Consider the following 19,397-nt stretch of genomic DNA (forward strand, 5'->3'; position numbering starts at 1 on the left):
CTGGAATTTTTCTTATTATCATTCCGCTAAATTTGGGACAAAGGTTATCATTAAGGATGGAGTCTTGTCAACTTCATTGTAATTAAAAAGTTTTCATTTTTTCACAGAATGTGCATTAAGATACACTTAATTCAAAAAGATGAAGAAAACATGGGGTCATCAGCCTTAATTTTGCGTCAAAGTGAACGGAAGTTCACTTTCTAAAAATAGCACTTTTTCCGGTTAAAATTGCAAAATTGAACCATACCTTACACAAGTGTTCATACAAAAAATTCTTGATGTTGATTTTCAAATATTTTAGTATGAATATACAGCATGATTTAGCAATTGTATATTTTAGGGAAATTTTTTATTAATATATACCCAAAACTTGTTCCTATTCTAATTCGAATTTCCTCTGTCTAATTTTAAAATTTTACTTTTTTGAGCCAAAACAATAAAAGTTCTTATGAAAATTATACAATGACCATTTACAAATTCCTATAATTTTGCCTAAAGATAGGCAAGTCCTTATAGTTTATTCCTCAAGAAAAAAAATTGCAGGTCATCACCCATTTAAGAAAGTAATTTTAATTAAAATAATGAGATTTATTTCAAATTCAAATTTTAAATTCATTTAAAGCGACTACATTTACAATATCAAAATTTATTAGTGTTACAAGCAAATTATCAGTCATAATTTGCTATGATGCTTTGAAAAATATGATTTTTTCTAAGCAACAATCACAAGCTAGCTGCTTTCGTGGACTAGAATTTTCAAGCAGTCTAATCCGAATTTTCTCCATCATTAGTTCTTAAAACTGAAATACAGTTCTTTTTAAATTTATTTTTAATTATAACTTAGTTTGATGCATTTTAATGAATAAAAACACATTGTGTTGAAATTGACTCATTTTCATTTGAAATGAAAATGGAAATTTAATAGGATATAATTTCATTTGGTACATGTACATTAATTTATATCAAAATTCAGAGAACAATATCACCACCGTGTACATCATTACTGGTGCAGTTTGCACATAATATTTGCAGTTACTTTCCAATTCTTGCAATTCTCTCTCTCTCTCTCTCTCTCTCTCTCTCTCTCTCTCTCTCTCTCTCTCTCTCTCTCTCTCTCTCTCTCTCTCTCTCTCTCATAAACAGAACATGTTAAATTGAGTATAGTATACAATAAACATTCATATTTGTTAACATTCATACATTGCTATTGCAAATGCAGAATTACTCTAGTTTGAAATTTTGAAACAAAATCAAGAGGAGCATCCATTTTCCAAGGATTGAGTTCTACATTTTTAATTTTTGCTATACACATTTCCATTAACATTTTAGATTTCTGTTATTTCTGAGTCTTTTGCTGTTATAGGTATTTTTAGAAAGGTATAGGTGGGAAACTTTTCTTCACCACACATGACAGCTGTGTAATATGAGAATCTCTAGCTGGAAAATGAATTAACACCAAAATATAATACATGTATTCATTTAAGAACTTCTTTTCTCAACTGAACAATCAATTTGAATATTGGACAGGTAGTAAAAAGTAACAAACCTAGTCCTTTTGATTCCAAGTCAAAGAATACAAGAGGGAAATGTTGTTGGCTGGAGTGCTGTTTGACAGTTGGCTCTGGTGCATGTACCATTATCATATCAATCTCATCAAATGCAATCTCAGACTTGAAATTTTCTCCTTCTTTCATCTCCATCAGTAATGTTGATTGCTTCCTAAAATTTTGATAGTCGTCATTATCTAGATTTAATGAAATGTTGTGATGAGAAGTCTACATTTTTAATAAAAGAAATGTATCAATTTTTTTTGATTTGGAAATTAAATCTTCTGCCAGTTCTCCACTGTGAATTTACCCTAGGGTTTTCATATACCTTGTGAAAAATTAATTCAATAATTTAAACATGCATAGATTGTTTTCAATATTTTTTTTTTTGCAATTTCAATTTAATAAAACATTGAATACTTATGAACATCTAAATTCCTATCGTCCTTTCTACAGCAATTTAGCCCATCTAAAACAGTGGGCATCTAAGTGACATTGGACACATCTGATCAGTTCACCATAGAAAGAATTGTTATTTCAATATAAAATGAAAAGCATTCTATCCCTTCATTTCATGAATGCATTTTCACATCTCAAAAATATTTATAATAGTTAAAAATAATTGATTCTCAAAACAATCACTTATTTAAAAAAATAAAAATAAAAAAGACTTCTGTAATTTGTTCATGATCAAACCCATTCCATTCAATAAGAGCAATTAAGATTTAATTTTTTTGAAATCCACATCATACATTATAATTTACTAATTTTAGACCTGACTGGGACACCATACTTTTTCTCTTTAATTATGAACACATTTAATATAGTGCTTTTGTTGATAATGATCAACCCTATTACTTTTAATAAGAGCCAATTCTTAAAAATTCCACATCAGATGATTTACTAATTTTAGACCAGACTGGGACACCATATTTTTTCTCTTTAATTATAAACACATGAGCACTGGAATGGGTTTTTGAGAAAATGTTCATCTTTAATGCACATAATTATCATTGTTTCATTGACGATGTTTAATTTGGTTGATACATAATTACGTCAGTGTACCTGAGTATTAAAAATTCATGTGAATGTGCGTGTATTTACACTGCACTGACTAGGAAAGAGTCCTGACGTATAAGCTACGTACATGTAGGTTATACATGTGTACACAAATATTTTGCAGGCCTACGATTTTATAGAGTATATACAGGAGTTGTATTGGCCTTACGGAAGATAATAATTAAAGATTTACTATTCCCAAAAGAACAGATGGTGTACATTTCACTTGCATTTTCTTCGTGTGCGACAGTATTATTGTCATTTGACATGTCGCGTCGTCTGTCAGTGCCAGGTGTGGAACGATGCTGTTGTTGTCTTAATCGGAGGAAAACTCAGGAAATTGCATAATCATGATGTAAAAGAACAACTTGCAACAAAACCATGATCCTGATATGATCTGTTAAAGCTAATAACTCATTTTAAAAATCATGATCCTGGTATGATCTGTTAAAGCTAACAACTCATAGAACAATTATACATTAGTTTCTTACACAAACTGAAGACTTAAAAAATTGAATCAAAACATCCCTTTAATATTTGATATATAATTTCAATTTCCAAATATGAAAAATAATGTAGATGTATGTCAAGTGAACTATATCATTATGCAAATAAAATATGAATTACAACAATGCAAGTCTTTCAGGAATTCAAATTATAATTTCTTCTGTCATTTTAACTTTTCTAGCAAAAAATACATACATGAATCATATAAGTTCAAATATAAAGTACATGTATTTCAAAACCAAATGAATTTGGTATTTAACAAAAAATCAAATAATTCTACAGAAGGAAAAAAATTATTAAACAAAACAATCCACACAGTAAAAGTGATAATCAGTGGTCCTCCTATAGAAGGATTGCTTCCTGAAGGAAAATAAACATTAAACAGAAATTTTCTAAGGATTAATTACAACATATATCAACACAATTATATTTGACAATAGTCCTTTAAAAATTATTGTCCAACAGATGGTCCTTCGGATGGTTCTTGAGCAGCGAGTCTCTTCTGTGTCCTTCTTGCAGAGGACAACTTTTCATTCCATGCGGAATTAAATGACGCTGAGCACATTTTCAAAACCACTTCGGCATACACTGCAAATAAACTCTAGCAGTTCGATTAATTCATTATAATATTCTTTTTTTTTTTAAGTAATCATTTTTTCGTAATCTTTCTATTTCTTAACTTTGTCAAACTTGCAGTGTGTAGTTTATTCACACATTTTAAGCATTCATAAAAAACTTTTAAAATCTTTATTTACTTGCATAATTATATAATTTGTTAGGTGAAAACTTTGTATGCATAACACTATGCCCCCTGAAAATGGCCTTTCATTTTGCAATTTTCAATAAAGTGCCAATAAACTGCTTGGTACGATAGATAAAGGGTATATGTCCTGGGGGTTTGATATTATTTTCAACCTCTCTTTTCTTCTTTTTTTTTTTTTTTTTTTTTAGATAATGTTGACTTACAAAGTCAATCAAAGCTTATAAGTTAAATACTCCAAGACCCCAGTTGATAAACTAAGGGCAAAATACTTACATTTAAGGGAGGTGTATACTGGGCTGTCCAAAAACCTGCTGGTTCCCCCCTTTCCTACTAGGTCTTTGATGGTAAAGAAACCATCCATTAGATGTTTGATTATGGTTTCTGGCTTTTGTGGCTTCTTTTTTGATCCTGCTGTAAAAAGGTTAAATATGTTGGTATAAAACAAGCCAAAATGGGATAAAACATGTTAAAAAGTAAATACCCAAAACACAGATAAAATTACAATCATTCTAAAGGTGGGAAAAAACTTATAAGAGTTTTCAAGTCATTTAATTACCCCTGTCCTTTCCACGGACTGATGAAAGTGTTCCATGAAGCCATAGAGCGTCTACTACTACTGGGGCCCCTGGAGCCAACTGTTTGTACCCTTCTTTATGCTAGGATTCACTGGGTCTGTGGTGCACTAGAAATGTTGTATAAAAAAATTATTATTATTGATATCAGTTTCCCACTAGGCTCTAATGGTGATATTGCAATACATGTAATAACTATCCATAGTTTATGAAATGAGTAGCGAAAAATATGAACTAGAAATTTAATAATGAAAAAGATTATTTGTTCTCAAAATTTTATTTACTTACATATTTCGCCAGTTTCATACGGGGCCGTGTTTTAGGGTAATAATCCCGCTCTGCCTCAGCTAGATTAAAGACCAGCTCTGGAGCAGCACTGCAGTTTGCCTGGAGAGCTAAATAAAGAATTCATACCATATAAAAAAGTTCCATACATATACTTTATGTGCATGTATATTTCATGAAGGGGTGTGTGATAAATAAAACAAAGTAGTAAACTTTAAGACATACATGCAACATATTTTCCATGTGCAACTTCACCATGATGTTTTCCCAAAGAATGAAAAGCAGAGAGAATGTGAACAAAAAATAATTGCTGACCTTTTCAAATCTGAACAAAGATCAGTGAATTATTATGTGTAGTATACATATCTGGGTACAAGTTTATAAGTAAGAACAGAATTTTGCAATTTAAGTCAAGCTGAAGGAAGAGATTATGTACAGATACCTTCAACTTGATTTTTTAGAGAAGTAATCTCCATTCTCAAGTCCCTGATCGTTATCTCATTTGCCTCACATCGCTGACAGTGAGTTGGGCTTTCCTCAAAGCCCATTGAGTATGATATAGCAGTACTGATGGATGGTTCAAAAAAGGAATCCATATTTGAAGAAGAAGGTGTACTACTACAGAGAGGTTGGATGTTAGAAATAGAGAAAGAATTGTCTGAAGAGACAGTGGATGGATTAGTGGAGATGAGGGGAACCTGAGATGGATAAGAGGAGGTGAGGGGAAGATGAGATGGATTGGAGGAGATGGGGAAGATGAGATGGATTGGAGGAGATGGGGGGAACATGAGATGGATTAGAGGAGATGAGGGGAACATGAGATGGATTTGAGGAGATGAGGGGAACATGAGATGGATTAGAGGAGATGAGGGGAACAGGAGATGGATTGGAGGAGATGAGAGAAACAGGAGATGGATAAGAGGAGATGAGGGGAAGATGAGATGGATTTGAGGAGATGGGGGGAAGATGAGATGGATTTGAGGAGATGAGGGGAACATGAGATGGATTAGAGGAGATGAGGGGAACATGAGATGGATTTGAGGAGATGGGGGGAACATGAGATGGATTTGAGGAGATGAGGGGAACAGGAGATGGATTAGAGGAGATGAGGGGAACATGAGATGGATTAGAGGTAATGAGGGGAACATGAGGTGGATTAGAGGAGATGATTGGAACAGGAGATGGATTAGAGGAGATGAGGGGAACAGGATATATCATGCTATGGTCAAGAGATGTTGGCAAAATTTGAGTAGTGCTTAAATTTAGAGAGCTGTTAGACTGAGAAGTCTGGTTTACACTACCTACATGCACATCTAAGTTGGAACACGATGCAAATAGCTTTGTTGCCCTCTCCTGAACAGACACAGCCGTAGCTTCCCTCTTTCTTTTTTCAAATTCAGCAAGCTCTTAAGTATATATAAACATAAAATAGGAACATAAGTACAAAGCTTCACTTTGATATGAATGTGAATTTTCAAATTCATTTGTTTCCTCACATTTAATAAGATTTATTTTCACTTGTCTGATTTGTTTACCTTTTTTCTTTTTCTTCGCTTCATCATTTTCATGAGTCTTGGTTTCTGCTTTCTTCCTTTCTTTCTTTTTCTCTTGAGGCTTTTCTGCCTTCTTTTTTGCGCGAGAGTTTTCTTTCTGTACTTCTGGTTCCCTAGTCTCCTTTGACTTTTTCTGTTTCTTATTTTTGGTAGTGGAGTCAATTTTCTCCTTTGCTGCAGATAAAATTTTGAACATTGAACAATTATTCAAGTTAACATAATGCTTCTTTATTGCCTGAGCATTTTTGGTAGTGGGATCAACTTTTCTCTCAGCAGCAGGTAGAATTCTGAATATTAAACATTTATACATATTAACATAATGACACTCAGGTTCTTAACGACGGAATACATGTTGATTACTGTACAACTACATGTACTTGTACCTTTTTGAACCTCAAGGAAGACTTTTTTTCTCTCTAAGTGCTTTTTCTTTATCATCTGCAAAACAATTAAGAAAAGCTGCTAAAAAAATTGCCCAACTTGCCAGTTTAAGAAGATAAATAACAAATGTTACTCAATTTTAAGTTTCCAAAATTCCAACAAAAATTCTGTGTTGAGGCAGATAAGTAACAGAAATTAATACATGTACTTATAAATCATGAAATGTCAAACCTACTATAATTTATCTGATATATTTTAATTTCTTGCCACAAAATTACGCTACTTACAGAAATGCTCTTTAAATTGATTTGTAAATTATCAACCACTGAGATTCAGAAATTTTATGGTTCTAACCTGTAATTAACAGAATCTTGGCATCATAGTATTCATTATCATCATATTTTGCCAAACAGTGATCACCCTCCTCTAGTTCTTCCTCATCATGACCCTCATTGCTGCGTAGATCATTCAGTTTTTTAATAGCTATGATACCATCATCGGTAAACTTAATGATGGTCCACTGAACTACAATAATAAACAATAATTAAGAAGAAAAATCAATCATGGATATTCCATATCACTATTTTGCAAATGTGATAGGAGTATTTCATTAAACCTGAAGGGTATCCCACAATGAATCCAGGATGTTTCGCACCGATTCTGTTTCACACTAAGATGTTTTGCGCCGATTTAGGCGCGAAACATCTCGTTATTTTCACTATTTCCTTTTATTTTTAACCATTTTAAAGTAATATTCATTAGTTGTAAAAGAACAAGAAGTTTAATATTTATAGGTTATTGACTGAATATCGGGAAATATGCCCACCAGTGGTCTTTGCGTGGATGCAGACCTCGCAAGCTCGGTCCACATAACCGCGCTAAGAACTCATAGTCATGCAGTCAATAACCTTTTTATTATATATTTTAATGCAAAAACATTTTTTTTCTACTCCCATGAATGGATTTCCTCTGCATTTCTGGTCATCAAAATCCTTAAAAATTTAGTAACAGATATTTGTGACGTCAATTGTCCATTTTACTATAAATGTATACCACGAAAATGTTTATTGAAAGCTTGGTTCCCCCCCCCCACTTTATTGTAGTGTAATGTTAATGTACATGATGTAAAGAAAAAACTTTTATGTTAACAAAATTCTGACCCCCCCCCCCCCCCACGTGTCCGTTTAACCCTTTACTGTTCTATAAAATCTTCTGTATAAACTTTATTACTATTTATATTTAAAATTTATACTCCATTTGGGTGCCCTTACTCATCAAAACCATACACTAACTCTATCTGCTATATCCAAGAGCAGAGAAATTGAGGGGGGAGAAATCACACACAATATTATTTATTTATGCTCTAAAATCCATTCACACAGTCACCTACCTGTATCTTCGATTACAGTAAACTTAATTCGCCGTTTCTCCATGCTGATGATACGTATATACTCTGCCGCCTCTTTCGAAAAAAACCCGCAAAAGGTGCGTACGCACAGAAATCACGAAAACGCCCGATAAGTCGTGAAGGTATCCAGTGGTTTCGACCCATTGACATATCAGATCATTACTTAAGACAAAAGAACTATAAAAGTTAAAAAAAAAAATGATAACATATAAGATAGCTACTGATAACATATTACATTTTAAATCTTTCTTTTAAAATATAGCGTTTTTACTTTTGTTATGATTTGAAAAATCATATTTTGGGGCCGAATTGTTTGGTCTATACTGTCAATGGGGCGAGCTGTCCGACATTCGGAATACCTCTGATGACTGTTAAACGTGCTGAACATGCGTTGGTTTTGAGTTTTGAATTGAACATTTTACGGATTGTTCAGTAGAGAGAGTTATAAAATATATGAATTTGTTTCAAATGAACTTTTTACTTACGTTCGCCGCTGTTATACGCTTCGATTTAAAAGAGTACGTAGGATTACAGGCAAGCTCTTGTGGACATGGCCGAGGAAATTCGGTAGGATTGCAAATGTAAACATTCTCGTGTTAGTTTTGTCATATAAGATTCTATTTAAACACATGTGGCAAGAATTTTTTTCAACAAATGTTGTTTGCTTTCTTGTTGTAGTATCTGACAGGCTTATATACATGCATTTACCTGAAACTAGCGGCTAGGCTGAACAAATATCCAGAATGTCTGTTTTTGAATGTGCCAAGAAGGAAGGTTAGAATTATAATGTTATTGCAACATGAAAAAATGTATACCTATATCTGTGATATGTATACAGCCATATAGCATAAAGGCACTATGCAGAAATAGTTGCATGACTATTCGTTAACTGTTACCACTGCTCATGATTGTTGACATTGAAATGCTTCAGGGAGTAGTGCGTAAAAGTGTTACATTGTTGTCTTACGACGTCATTGTGTAAACCATGAAATTGTTACCCAATCATTGTCGAATGAAAATGTGCATTTATAAATGCACAGGAGTTGAGGCACCATAGGACAGTCTTCATTATATATGTGTCCAAACCCCGCTTGAGTACAAGTTTGGCATAGTACATGTGAATCACAACATTATTGTATGAATAATGTACACATTGTTTATGTTTGTCCTTGACTTGGTAGTGGTTTTATTGACACAAGAATGTTTATGCATGTGTATTTTATATATGTATCTATTAATCATATGCAACAAGCAAGAGTTCAAAGACTTCAATTAATCATATCATCTAAATTGAATAAAAAAAATGTAATTTTCCCTTTTGTAGGAACTGTTATAAATAAAAGAGGACAAGTTCGGCCAAAGAGATACAACAGCAAGTTTAAAAGATTCAAAGTTGAGGAAGGAGGTGATGTCAAAGAAATAAATTCTTCAACACCCTTAGTAACAATCACTGAGGAAGAACCCCAGGAACAGCAACATGAAGAACGAGGTGATTTGTTATTAATAGATACCACTATCACATTTTCCTGCTTATTCTTTTAGTTCAAGTACAAATTTAAAGAATTTGCTGTGCTTGCATGAAATTTGTTTCCAAAGATGCAAGCCATGAAGACAAAATTGTTCATGGAAAAATTGCATGTACATTTTACAGACCAATTTTTGGTAAAAATTGTCGGTGCTGCTGTAGAAAATTTTTCTTTGGCTTGTGGGCTAACTGTAATTTTATCACTGACTATGTCATCCTGAGCACTTTCCAGAGCTATGGTTAATGCCGAGTACTAGATACAATGAGTCCTGTCTGAAAACAGACACCCAGAAAATAAATCCAGAAGGACTGTAACACTACTAATGGATTTTGTATTCTAGATAAGGAAGTGGACATAGCTTTTTCACATTGCATAATAATCTTCCTGTCCTTACAAATTATCATACAATTTAATTATCAAATAATTTCCATCCAATGATGTTTATTGACTGAGTTTAATGTTCTATTTGTCTTTAATTACTGTGCATGTGTAGAACATGCAGTGTCTATGAATAATTTTATTTATTCTACATTAAATAAGTTTTTTTAAACAGAAAATAACCCAGCCACAAATTATAATGAACCCGATGTGGATGCAGGCAGTTTTGTGGATCACACGGAGGAAAGTAGTTTCATGGATTTCATTAAGGAACAGGATGAAACTTTTTTAGATGATCTCATCAGACTGCTTGAAGCTGAGCAGAAATGGAATATAGCTAGTGATGATGCAGAAGATATCAATTTGGGTAATGAGGATGAAGAGGATGAAGAGGAGGAGGATAAATCAAATATTGATGACGACATGCCTATAGAGGATGGTCATTTTTTGACAGTGAAAACAAGTGTGTTGTTAATTTGGCTGCTTGCTATGACTCATTCTTTTACAGCACAGATGCTTGCTGACACATTAACAGTAATTAATTTACATTTGTTAGTGGGGTACCCTGCATTGAAAAGTGTTTATAGGTTTAAAAGATATTTTGGATACTTGAAGTCAGCTTTTATAAAGCATCACTACTGCTCATTTTGCTTAGCAGAGATTGAAGCAGATGAAAAAGTATGTCCAAATGGATTATGTGGGAAAACTTTAACAAATTCAAAAGAATATTTTTTAGAATTGCCAATACTATCTCAGTTAAATGCTATGTTTACAAGAGAAGAATTTAGAGAGGGTTTGAAATACAAGTCGCAACGAGTTACAAGAAGAGAAAACAACATTGAAGATGTTTATGACTGTGAAAATTACAAAGTGCTATTTGGGGAGAAAAAAACTCTGAATGAAAATAATGAAAGCCATTTATCATTCATATTTAATACAGATGGAATACCAATCTTCAAATCCAGCAAAACATCTATTTGGCCGATATTTCTCATGGTTAATGAGCTACCATACCGAATGCGAAAATCTAGGGAAAATATGCTTATGTGTGGTCTGTGGTTTGGGAAATCCAAACCAGATATGAATATGTTTTGCAATTTTTTTCATCAAAGTTTATTGAATTTACAAAAGGGGGTTATTATTGAACCTAAAGGAACAGACCAGGCTTTAAAAATTATGGGTATCTGTACTCTGTGTCATGTGACATACCAGCACGCAGCACGTTGATGAACATGAATCAACACAACGGCGAATCTTGCTGCCCAAAATGTTTACAGTCTGGCAAAAATTTAAGAACTCCAACTGGAGGCAATGTCAGAATTTTTCCTTACCAAGAAACTGATTCAGTTGGGCCAAAGAGAGATGCACATGGTATGATTGAAGATGCATACAAATGTTCAACTTCTAAAGTAGGACATATTAATGGCATAAAAGGGCCCTCAATTTTGATGTTTTGTCCCAAGTATGATCCTGTACAAAATGTGTCCATAGATATAATGCATCTACTGTTTTTAGGTATTATGCGTATGTTAATGAAGTTGTGGTTTAATGTCTCACACAGTTTGCATTCATTTTCACTTTACAAGTATCTTGATATTATTGATGAAAGACTGTTGAATATTAAACCCTCTCATTTTGTTACACGTATGCCAAGATCAATCGCAGACAGTTTAAAATTTTGGAAAGCAGCAGAATACAGGTCATGGTTTTTCTATTATTCTGTGCCTTGTATTGCAGATTTCATGCACCCTAGATTCTTGTACCATTATTGTGCTTTATTAGAGGGCATTTATCTGTTGAACCAAACAAGTATTTCTGCTGAGGATATTGTTAAAAGTGAGCGTTTATTGAATTATTTTGTTTTTATGTTTCCTTGCTTGTATGGCGAGAGATATATGACTATAAACATGCACTCCTTACTTCACCTTCCTGATATGGTGCGCAAAATTGGACCATTGTGGGCCATTTCATGTTTTCCATTTGAGTCTGCTAATGGTGACCTTTTAAAGCTATTTCATGGTACGCAGTTTATAGATATTCAAATAATAAATGCAGTACACGTTTTTCAGATGTTGCCATCTTTGTCGAACTTGACAATGTTCTCTTCACCAAGAGCAAATCAGTTAGTAAGTTCATTGATAAGAAAGAATCCCCCAAGACATCACATTTTCATCTTTGTGGCAAAGGCTATGAAAAACAGATTTGTGAAAGAGACATACAAATGATTTTGAGAGAGTCACAATTACCAGGTTGTAAATTTGTTTTTCACAGTAGAGCTAAGTTGAGAGGTATTATGTACCATTCACTTGATTATACCAGAACAAAATGTAGAAACTCTTACACTGTGAAATTTAAAAACAGCAAAGGCCTAATCAGTTATGGTTTTATTTGTTGGTATGTAGAATGCTGCCATGATTATAACACAGACAGAAACAATATTTTTGCTTGTATTTCTCTTCTGTGCGAGGATAACAAATGTATTTTTGATTTTCATCATTTGAGAATTGTAGCAGATAACTGTATAAAATCAAACTTTTTAGATTTGTCCTTGCCCAATATTCATTTCGTTGTAAAAAGTGATATAAAATACATTGTTCCAGTTCAAAACATTTTAGATTTGTGTTTGTATATAGAAACCGATAAGTTGGCTTTAGTATGTGATGAGCCAAATCACTTTGAGGTAAATCTTTGAATGCATTTTCAATATACAATTGAATTCATATCCAATTTATTAATACTTATATCCTTGATGTGCTGTGTTCCAAGAATTTCCTTTTAAATTTTTTTTTTAAAATGTCACCCTTCATTTTATTAAATTGAATGAATTTTAGAAGATATTGACAATTGAGCTTAATGACTATATTATACATGTTGTACATACCAGTATGTGGTAATTCATTATTGCAATGCTTTATTTCTGCATGATAAATAAATTGCAGTTTATAATTATTAAAACTGATATTTTTCTGTTCTCTTTCAAATTAAGGTTATTATTGATGTATGTTATTCAATCTCTTATTTCTAAATCGCCGTGTTGGAGTGAAAGGTTGCATATTTCAGCCATCATATTGATGAAGTTAACAAAACATATCAGGATCAAACAATCAATACTGACAAAGTTAACAAATCGTGTAAAAATAATGCCTTCTGGAGGATAAGTTAACAAATCATGTGTAACTCATGTTGAATTTAGAGACAAAGTTAAGAAACCATGCCCAAATCATAGACTTTAAGTAGCTTAAGTTAACAAATCATATCAGACTCATGTTCTGTTCTCTTCCAAGTTAATGACTCATACTAGAATCACAAGAAAATCATAGCAGACTCATACTCGGGGAAACAAATCACATCAGGATCATACTTCCTTATTTGTGCTCTATGATTTGTGTATGATCCATTTAATGGATCGGGTCTAAATCATAGTGTGGAATCGTGAATTTGCGAGTTTGATATGATTTTTATGTGATTTTGGCATAATTTGTTAGAAATTTTTTTTGTTTGGGTGCTTTTCTCCCATCCTTTTCACTGGACTTTGGCGACAAATGTTCTATCTATTTGCGGTAGCAGACTTCACGAACTGCCCTTGCCGCCTTGATTTTTCCATGTTGTTTACGTTCGCAAGAGCTAATTTAAGATGGTTGTCGTAAGTTTTTTCGTGCGTTTATCGAAGCATTGAAAATTCAATGAATTCTGCTAGGAAATAATACAAAATTGCTATTTCTATTTCAATAAAATCATTTATTAATTGTTTATTCTCCAAAAACTAACAACAGAAATTTTACGTCACTCAAACTATGGAGACCCACTTACGTTAAAAAACGCTGACAAGTCTCCATCCTTAATGAAAACATAATCTACCCGACTTTTTGGATTATTATCAGCATCACACCATGTTAGACCACAAATGTCGGGATAATTTCTTTTCCAGAAATCAATCAAATCAAAACTATTTACTATATTATTAAGCGAATCTATACTTTTGTCATTTTTATCATTTAATTGACAGTTGAAATCTCCACAGAGAATTATGTTGTCATTTAAACAATGTTTTGAAATAAAACTTTTTAAATTCTTGAAAAAATCACATCTTTTACAGCTCGTATTTGGGAGAGTATATATTAACAATAGAAAATATACGACCCTTTATATCAACATTTAAAAGAATTTTTCTACCATCTAAAGACCTTTTAACATTCAAAACTTCAATATCAAGATTTTCTCTAAATAAAATTGAGACCCCTTTACTAAATACTGAGTCGCTGTAGTTATGGAATAATTTTCCTTTCCAACCAAGATTATATTTACTTTCATACTTTTTAACAAAATGTGTTTCTTGTAAAACTACAATATCTATTTTCGTTTCTAATAGCCATGAATATAACCTATTCCTTTTAACATCAGTATTTAGACCCTAACATTTACTGATATAAGATTTATCTTTTCCATGATGTATAGTGTCCATATAGTGTCAATATAATGAAATTATGATATAATACAATTAAGTACGTTAAACAACAATTGGTGGTACTAATGTATCTAAGCATCATTACCGCAATTTCAAAATCCAGTCCCTAGTTCAGTCCGTTCAAGTTCGTATCTATTATACGTGTACTGGGCATAAGTTCGGAGTCTATCCATTCGCGGATTCACCAGGGTCAGAGTCATTTTCCGATGACGCATCGCATCCTGACGTGGATTCGACTTCCGTTTCAGCGCGCAAAGAGCGGAACATTTTGGCGATATTTTTCTGGGATTTACCGTGCCTTTTCTGGTTCCTAGAACTTGGCTTGGGCTGACTCCATTGGTCGCTCTTTTTGCGTTTTCTGATTTTTTTTGGCCACTTTACCAATGATTTGTCCTAAGAGATTCTGTCCGGGCCAATCAAATGGTTTCGTGTTTTGGGTACCTGCCTGGTCCAGTACTGTCCCCCACTTGTCATTAAAAGTAGACTCGGCGAACAGGGTATCCTTTTTAACAGATCTGAGCTTTTCTCTGAATCTCTCCACTTGAATGCATTTATTTTCTATTATTTCTTTCATAACATCCTCAGAGGATTCGTTCCATTGATCATTGACTTTCACTTTATCACCAATGCGTTTGGCGGAAAGCGCATCTGTAGCATTTTGAATTGATTTGGCAGCATCCTGGTCCCCACATCTTAAAGCTTTGGAATATTGGAAAGCGTGTTCCGCGGATTTATGCTGAACTCCAAATACATTGAGTTCGCATGGGAAAAAATTTGACAGAATATTGTTCTCACCATTGAAAGATACAACATTTTCTTGAATTTGATAAGAAATGCATTTTGAATCTCCTGGTTTGTGACCAGACGTTTTACAGACTCTACATCTAGGTGTGTTTTTACAGTTTTTCGCAGTATGCCCCGTTTCCCAGCATTGGTTACAGGTAAGATTTCTCTGAATTTTAGGTTGACCGTAGTGGAACAATAGGCAGCGAATTCCAGCGCAGTAATTTACTCGAGGTAAAACTTGTCCGTTCTCAAGGGGTTCTATATACACAAAGCGGTTCCCATTGAGAATGCTTGTCAATTTGTTTGTCACAGGATGCCGTATTTTTTCATACAGGATTTTGCTTCTTAACTTGACACCAAGCTTATCCAAAAGCTCGATCACGGCAGACTCGTCGATGGAGAGAGGTAATCCGCAAAGGCGAATTTTCAATGTGTTGACTGTAGGGTCATGATTATCTGAAGAATACGGGTTTGTATCAAAAAATGACAAGGAAATGCTTTGTATGGATATATCCTCCGTAAGCAGTTTTCCCCTACTATTTGGGGTTTTCACATATATACGCCATAGGTTCCTGTCAAGCTGAAGGCAGTGGAGTGAGTTTCCAATAACTTCCATCACACGCTCCATTAGCATGAAATCAGTAACCCGATTATCGTCACAGCACTGAACATCAGAGTCCTTCAGGTATAACGGTTTTATCGTTCTATCGAGCTGTTCGACCATGATGGGCAGTTTACAATCGATACAGGTGAACTCAGGTGATAATCACTCATTTCGTACTTCGTACGACCAGAATAGAAAATATATACAATTTTGGAAAAAGAAAGAAAAATATCACATATATACACTCACATTAAACATCCCTTAAAATATGTTTTTGCAAAGAATGTTCAAAGTTCCGAAAAACGGCGACAATAGTAAAAAACACAGGAGCAAGGCGAAAACACGTCTACCCTGTTTTGTGTCACGTGACAATATATATATATATATATATATATATATATATATATATATATATATATATATAATATGAAAAGAAAACACAGAAATCCTCCGTAAAGCTTTAGGGCTTTCATTACATCTTCAGAAGCTTTACAAAAATGTATACATAGCAGTATCATAGTAACAGTGATTATGACGTCAAAGTAAGTGGAACGTTAAATGACTACTGAGACTCTATTTCAATTTTGGAAATATATATATATATATATATATATATATATATATATATATAATGGAATAATTATGCATGGATAAAATTGAATTCATACTAATAGAATAACGCGCACCAGAGATAAATAAACAGAAGAGGCACAGTAGAATACCTAAATCTCTGGCATGTCCAGGGTCTGTGTTTGCCCTTCTCTTAGTTTTATATTCTCTGTAGGATTTATGAGATTGATAATTGTTCTTCTGTTGTTCATGTAAACAAATAATCAGATGATTTGATACACCATTAGGAATTGACAATTTGCATGACGTAACTTCATGGGCTAGACACCTAACAGAGCAATCCATCAAACTATTAGGTTAGCTGGGGTTTCGTCAGAATCAGTATTTTGGTTGACGGCTTCAATACGTGATTCAAAGACTCTGGAGTGACACTTCCGGAACAGGTATCCATGTTCGTGTTGATGATACGTAAGCTTACTGGTGTTTAGTAACAAAGCTACAATAGCGATTTTCAATGAAGAATGCTACCTAAAATCGTGTTCCAAATGTTTGTTAGGTATTTTTGGTTGACAGTGTTTCTGCATAACATTACATTTGACGAATATCGTGCGTGAATTATTGAATTTTGATACCTTCAAGTCGAATATTGTAAAACAATATACGATCAAGGCTATTTCCGTCCGTTTTGTGCTTGCTAATGTCAGAATATTGTTAATTGGTCAGTGGAGAAGGTTTTACTAGATTTGGTCGTGTTAAGGATGTATGCTATACCAGAGAAATTTGATATGGATAAAAAGTGGAGGATATGTAAAACAATATTTTAAAATTGAAAACTTTCAAATTTACTTTATTTAGGTTTTTTAAAAAAAAATATGCAGTGCTGGTGGAAAGTAATCTGGAAAAAAAATGTATAATCCCCGCTAAACTGGATTCCGCGAGCTACAGTTCAGCAGTTGACGTGCTTTTTTTTCTGTTCTAACTGTCAACGTGCTAACCTACTGAGCTATTCAGCTAGGCGATGGTTTTTGAAATGAATAGACAACGATTGCTAATATTTATCGAAAAATGGAAACTGGTAGTGAAGAAGTCATCAAACAAATACGGTGCAAGAGTCATAAAACACTAGGTGCACAATTGTGGAATAAACTGCCATTGGAACGTCGAGAGCTTGAAGCGCATGGAACATTCCGGAAGAACCTAAAACATTCTTGTTCAAGCGTGAATATGTCCTATAAATGTAAAATTCAGTGCAATATCGAGGATTCCATGTGCAATCTCTTGCAAACTGAATTTTGATCCAGTATACGAATGCAATTACCTGTGTGCCAGTTGTATCTTGTCTAGTCAACCACATTGTCATCTTACTAGCATGTTTTATTTGAAGTCTTTCTATTGTTTTATCATTTCCTTTATAACTCTTGCAGGTCTTCTATTAGTATATTATCATCGATTATTAGCACAAACATTGTACAGCGCATAGAAACTATTTGTAATTTTGCGCTTTATAAATGAATAAAGTAATAATAATAAATCACCTATATTTTCATTCATTTTTTAAGAGTAAGTCAGCCATTGTGACGATATAGAGTACCTCCTTAAGTTTATTTTGGAATTTAAATGACATGTCGCCATACGAAGTCGTTACTTTATAATTTTGTAAACTAGTCTCGCATTGCATTGTAGCAGTTGAGGAGATACTTACTCCTCCTAGGCACCTGATCCCACCTCTGGTGTGTCCAGGGGTCCGTGTTTGCCCAACTATCTATTTTGTATTGCTTGTAGGAGTTATGAGATTGATCACTGTTCGTTATCTTCACCTTTCATGTACAGAGTATTTCCTACAAGGAATACAAGATTTTTTAATGGTTTCGTAAACAAAATTATCATGTAAATGTTGTTTCTGTATAATATGTGAACACATAATATCTGAACACCATTGCAATTCACAAGAAACTTTTATGATAATTCTAAGTACATTTTGAACATATCTTTTGTCAATTTGATAAAAAAAAATTAGTATACTATTTTTATTGCATTACTTGTTCACCGAGAAGCAGCTTCCGTGGTTGGGGTTTCTAAATGAGCTATAGGAAATATTGTACGAACGTTGCTTTGATTTAAAATTCATATTAGACGACATTGTCTGTAGACAGTGAATCTGTAACTTGGGCTTCGATATTTCCAAGATTGCGTGTAGCAGTTGGTAGCGGTCTAAAACTTAGGAACAAAAGAAAGGGCTTTTCCAATTTCATGTATGGGGGAAATTAGAACTGTTTCAAATGAAAAATTCCACATGTTGGATATTGTAAAATTCCAGTATCGTTTTAAAAAGTTACGGGGTTGTTGAAATTATGAAACACTTAGTATGAAAAATTGAAAATAGGGAAGAACATTCAATCTCTTATGAATCACGTAAAGAACACAAAACAGTATTCATGAAAACACCAGAGGTGGGATCACGTGGCTGGGAGGAGTAAGAATCCCCTGTTGACCTATCACATCTAGCGTAATGGTCTCTACTTTATCTGTAGTCAAAATCGGTATGCATAGAACGGTCTTAAAGTAGGTACGAAACTTATCAGACAGTATTTGACCTAATACCAAGTTGTATTTGCAAATTAAATCATTGTAACGATTATATAATCTGCGAAATGCTGGTTTGAAATGCGTATGTTGAAACCCTTGTTAAATCAACTAATCTGTCAGTAGGCTAGCAGGTCGCCTACATTAGTGCCTGTCAGTAATATGACTCATGATAGCAGTGCGATTCAAATTTAACGATAACTATGAAACCATTCAAACAGAAAAATGAATACACAGCAATATGACGTACATCTGACGTCAAGCCAGATTACATGACCATTATGAAAATATTACCTTCCTTTGTTTGATGCAGTATTCATGTATATCTGATGTGTTGTGATGGAGGATATCATATGTTGTTAAGCTAGACGAAACCTATTCTGCTGTGTTTATTAAACCAGAAGTGATAG

General features: G+C 33.5%; 2 protein-coding genes and 2 long non-coding RNA genes across 6 annotated transcripts; 1 reads left to right on the plus strand and 3 right to left on the minus strand.

The window, feature by feature from the left end:
- Nucleotides 1-878: 878 nt before the first annotated feature.
- LOC130048521 (uncharacterized) lies at nt 879-2,368 on the minus strand. Its single transcript, XR_008797310.1, has 2 exons — nt 1,547-2,368; nt 879-1,437 (listed from the first exon to the last, which is right to left on the minus strand). It is a non-coding gene; the product is annotated as an uncharacterized LOC130048521 (long non-coding RNA).
- A 279-nt stretch (nt 2,369-2,647) lies between these two features.
- On the minus strand, nt 2,648-4,696 carry LOC130048522 (uncharacterized). Its single transcript, XR_008797311.1, has 3 exons — nt 4,433-4,696; nt 4,150-4,287; nt 2,648-3,701 (listed from the first exon to the last, which is right to left on the minus strand). It is a non-coding gene; the product is annotated as an uncharacterized LOC130048522 (long non-coding RNA).
- A 40-nt stretch (nt 4,697-4,736) lies between these two features.
- Nucleotides 4,737-10,163, minus strand: LOC125683383 (rho GTPase-activating protein gacO-like). 2 transcript variants are annotated; one of them, XM_056145372.1, is made up of 4 exons: nt 7,022-10,163; nt 6,269-6,724; nt 6,039-6,139; nt 4,737-4,843 (listed from the first exon to the last, which is right to left on the minus strand). In XM_056145372.1, the coding sequence occupies exons 2-4, from the start codon at nt 6,594-6,596 to the stop codon at nt 4,796-4,798; spliced, it is 477 nt and encodes a 158-aa protein (XP_056001347.1). In that variant the 5' UTR covers nt 6,597-6,724; nt 7,022-10,163; the 3' UTR covers nt 4,737-4,795. The 2 variants fall into 2 exon arrangements, 1 of the variants encoding a protein (XP_056001347.1); XR_008797309.1 differs by lacking the exon at nt 4,737-4,843 and having other exon boundaries at nt 5,907-6,573; nt 6,670-6,724; nt 7,022-7,852.
- Nucleotides 8,513-13,036, plus strand: LOC125654602 (uncharacterized). Of its 2 annotated transcripts, XM_048884593.2 has the most exons (4): nt 8,513-8,642; nt 8,754-8,849; nt 9,400-9,564; nt 10,155-13,036. In XM_048884593.2, the coding sequence occupies exons 2-4, from the start codon at nt 8,819-8,821 to the stop codon at nt 11,204-11,206; spliced, it is 1,248 nt and encodes a 415-aa protein (XP_048740550.2). In that variant the 5' UTR covers nt 8,513-8,642; nt 8,754-8,818; the 3' UTR covers nt 11,207-13,036. The 2 variants fall into 2 exon arrangements, with proteins under 2 accessions (XP_048740550.2, XP_056001339.1); XM_056145364.1 differs by lacking the exons at nt 8,513-8,642; nt 8,754-8,849 and having other exon boundaries at nt 9,276-9,564.
- The last annotated feature ends 6,361 nt before the right edge of the window (nt 13,037-19,397 follow it).

This window comes from Ostrea edulis, chromosome 7 (assembly GCF_947568905.1).
Source record: "Ostrea edulis chromosome 7, xbOstEdul1.1, whole genome shotgun sequence".
In the NCBI taxonomy this organism is placed as follows: Eukaryota; Metazoa; Mollusca; class Bivalvia; order Ostreida; family Ostreidae; genus Ostrea; species Ostrea edulis.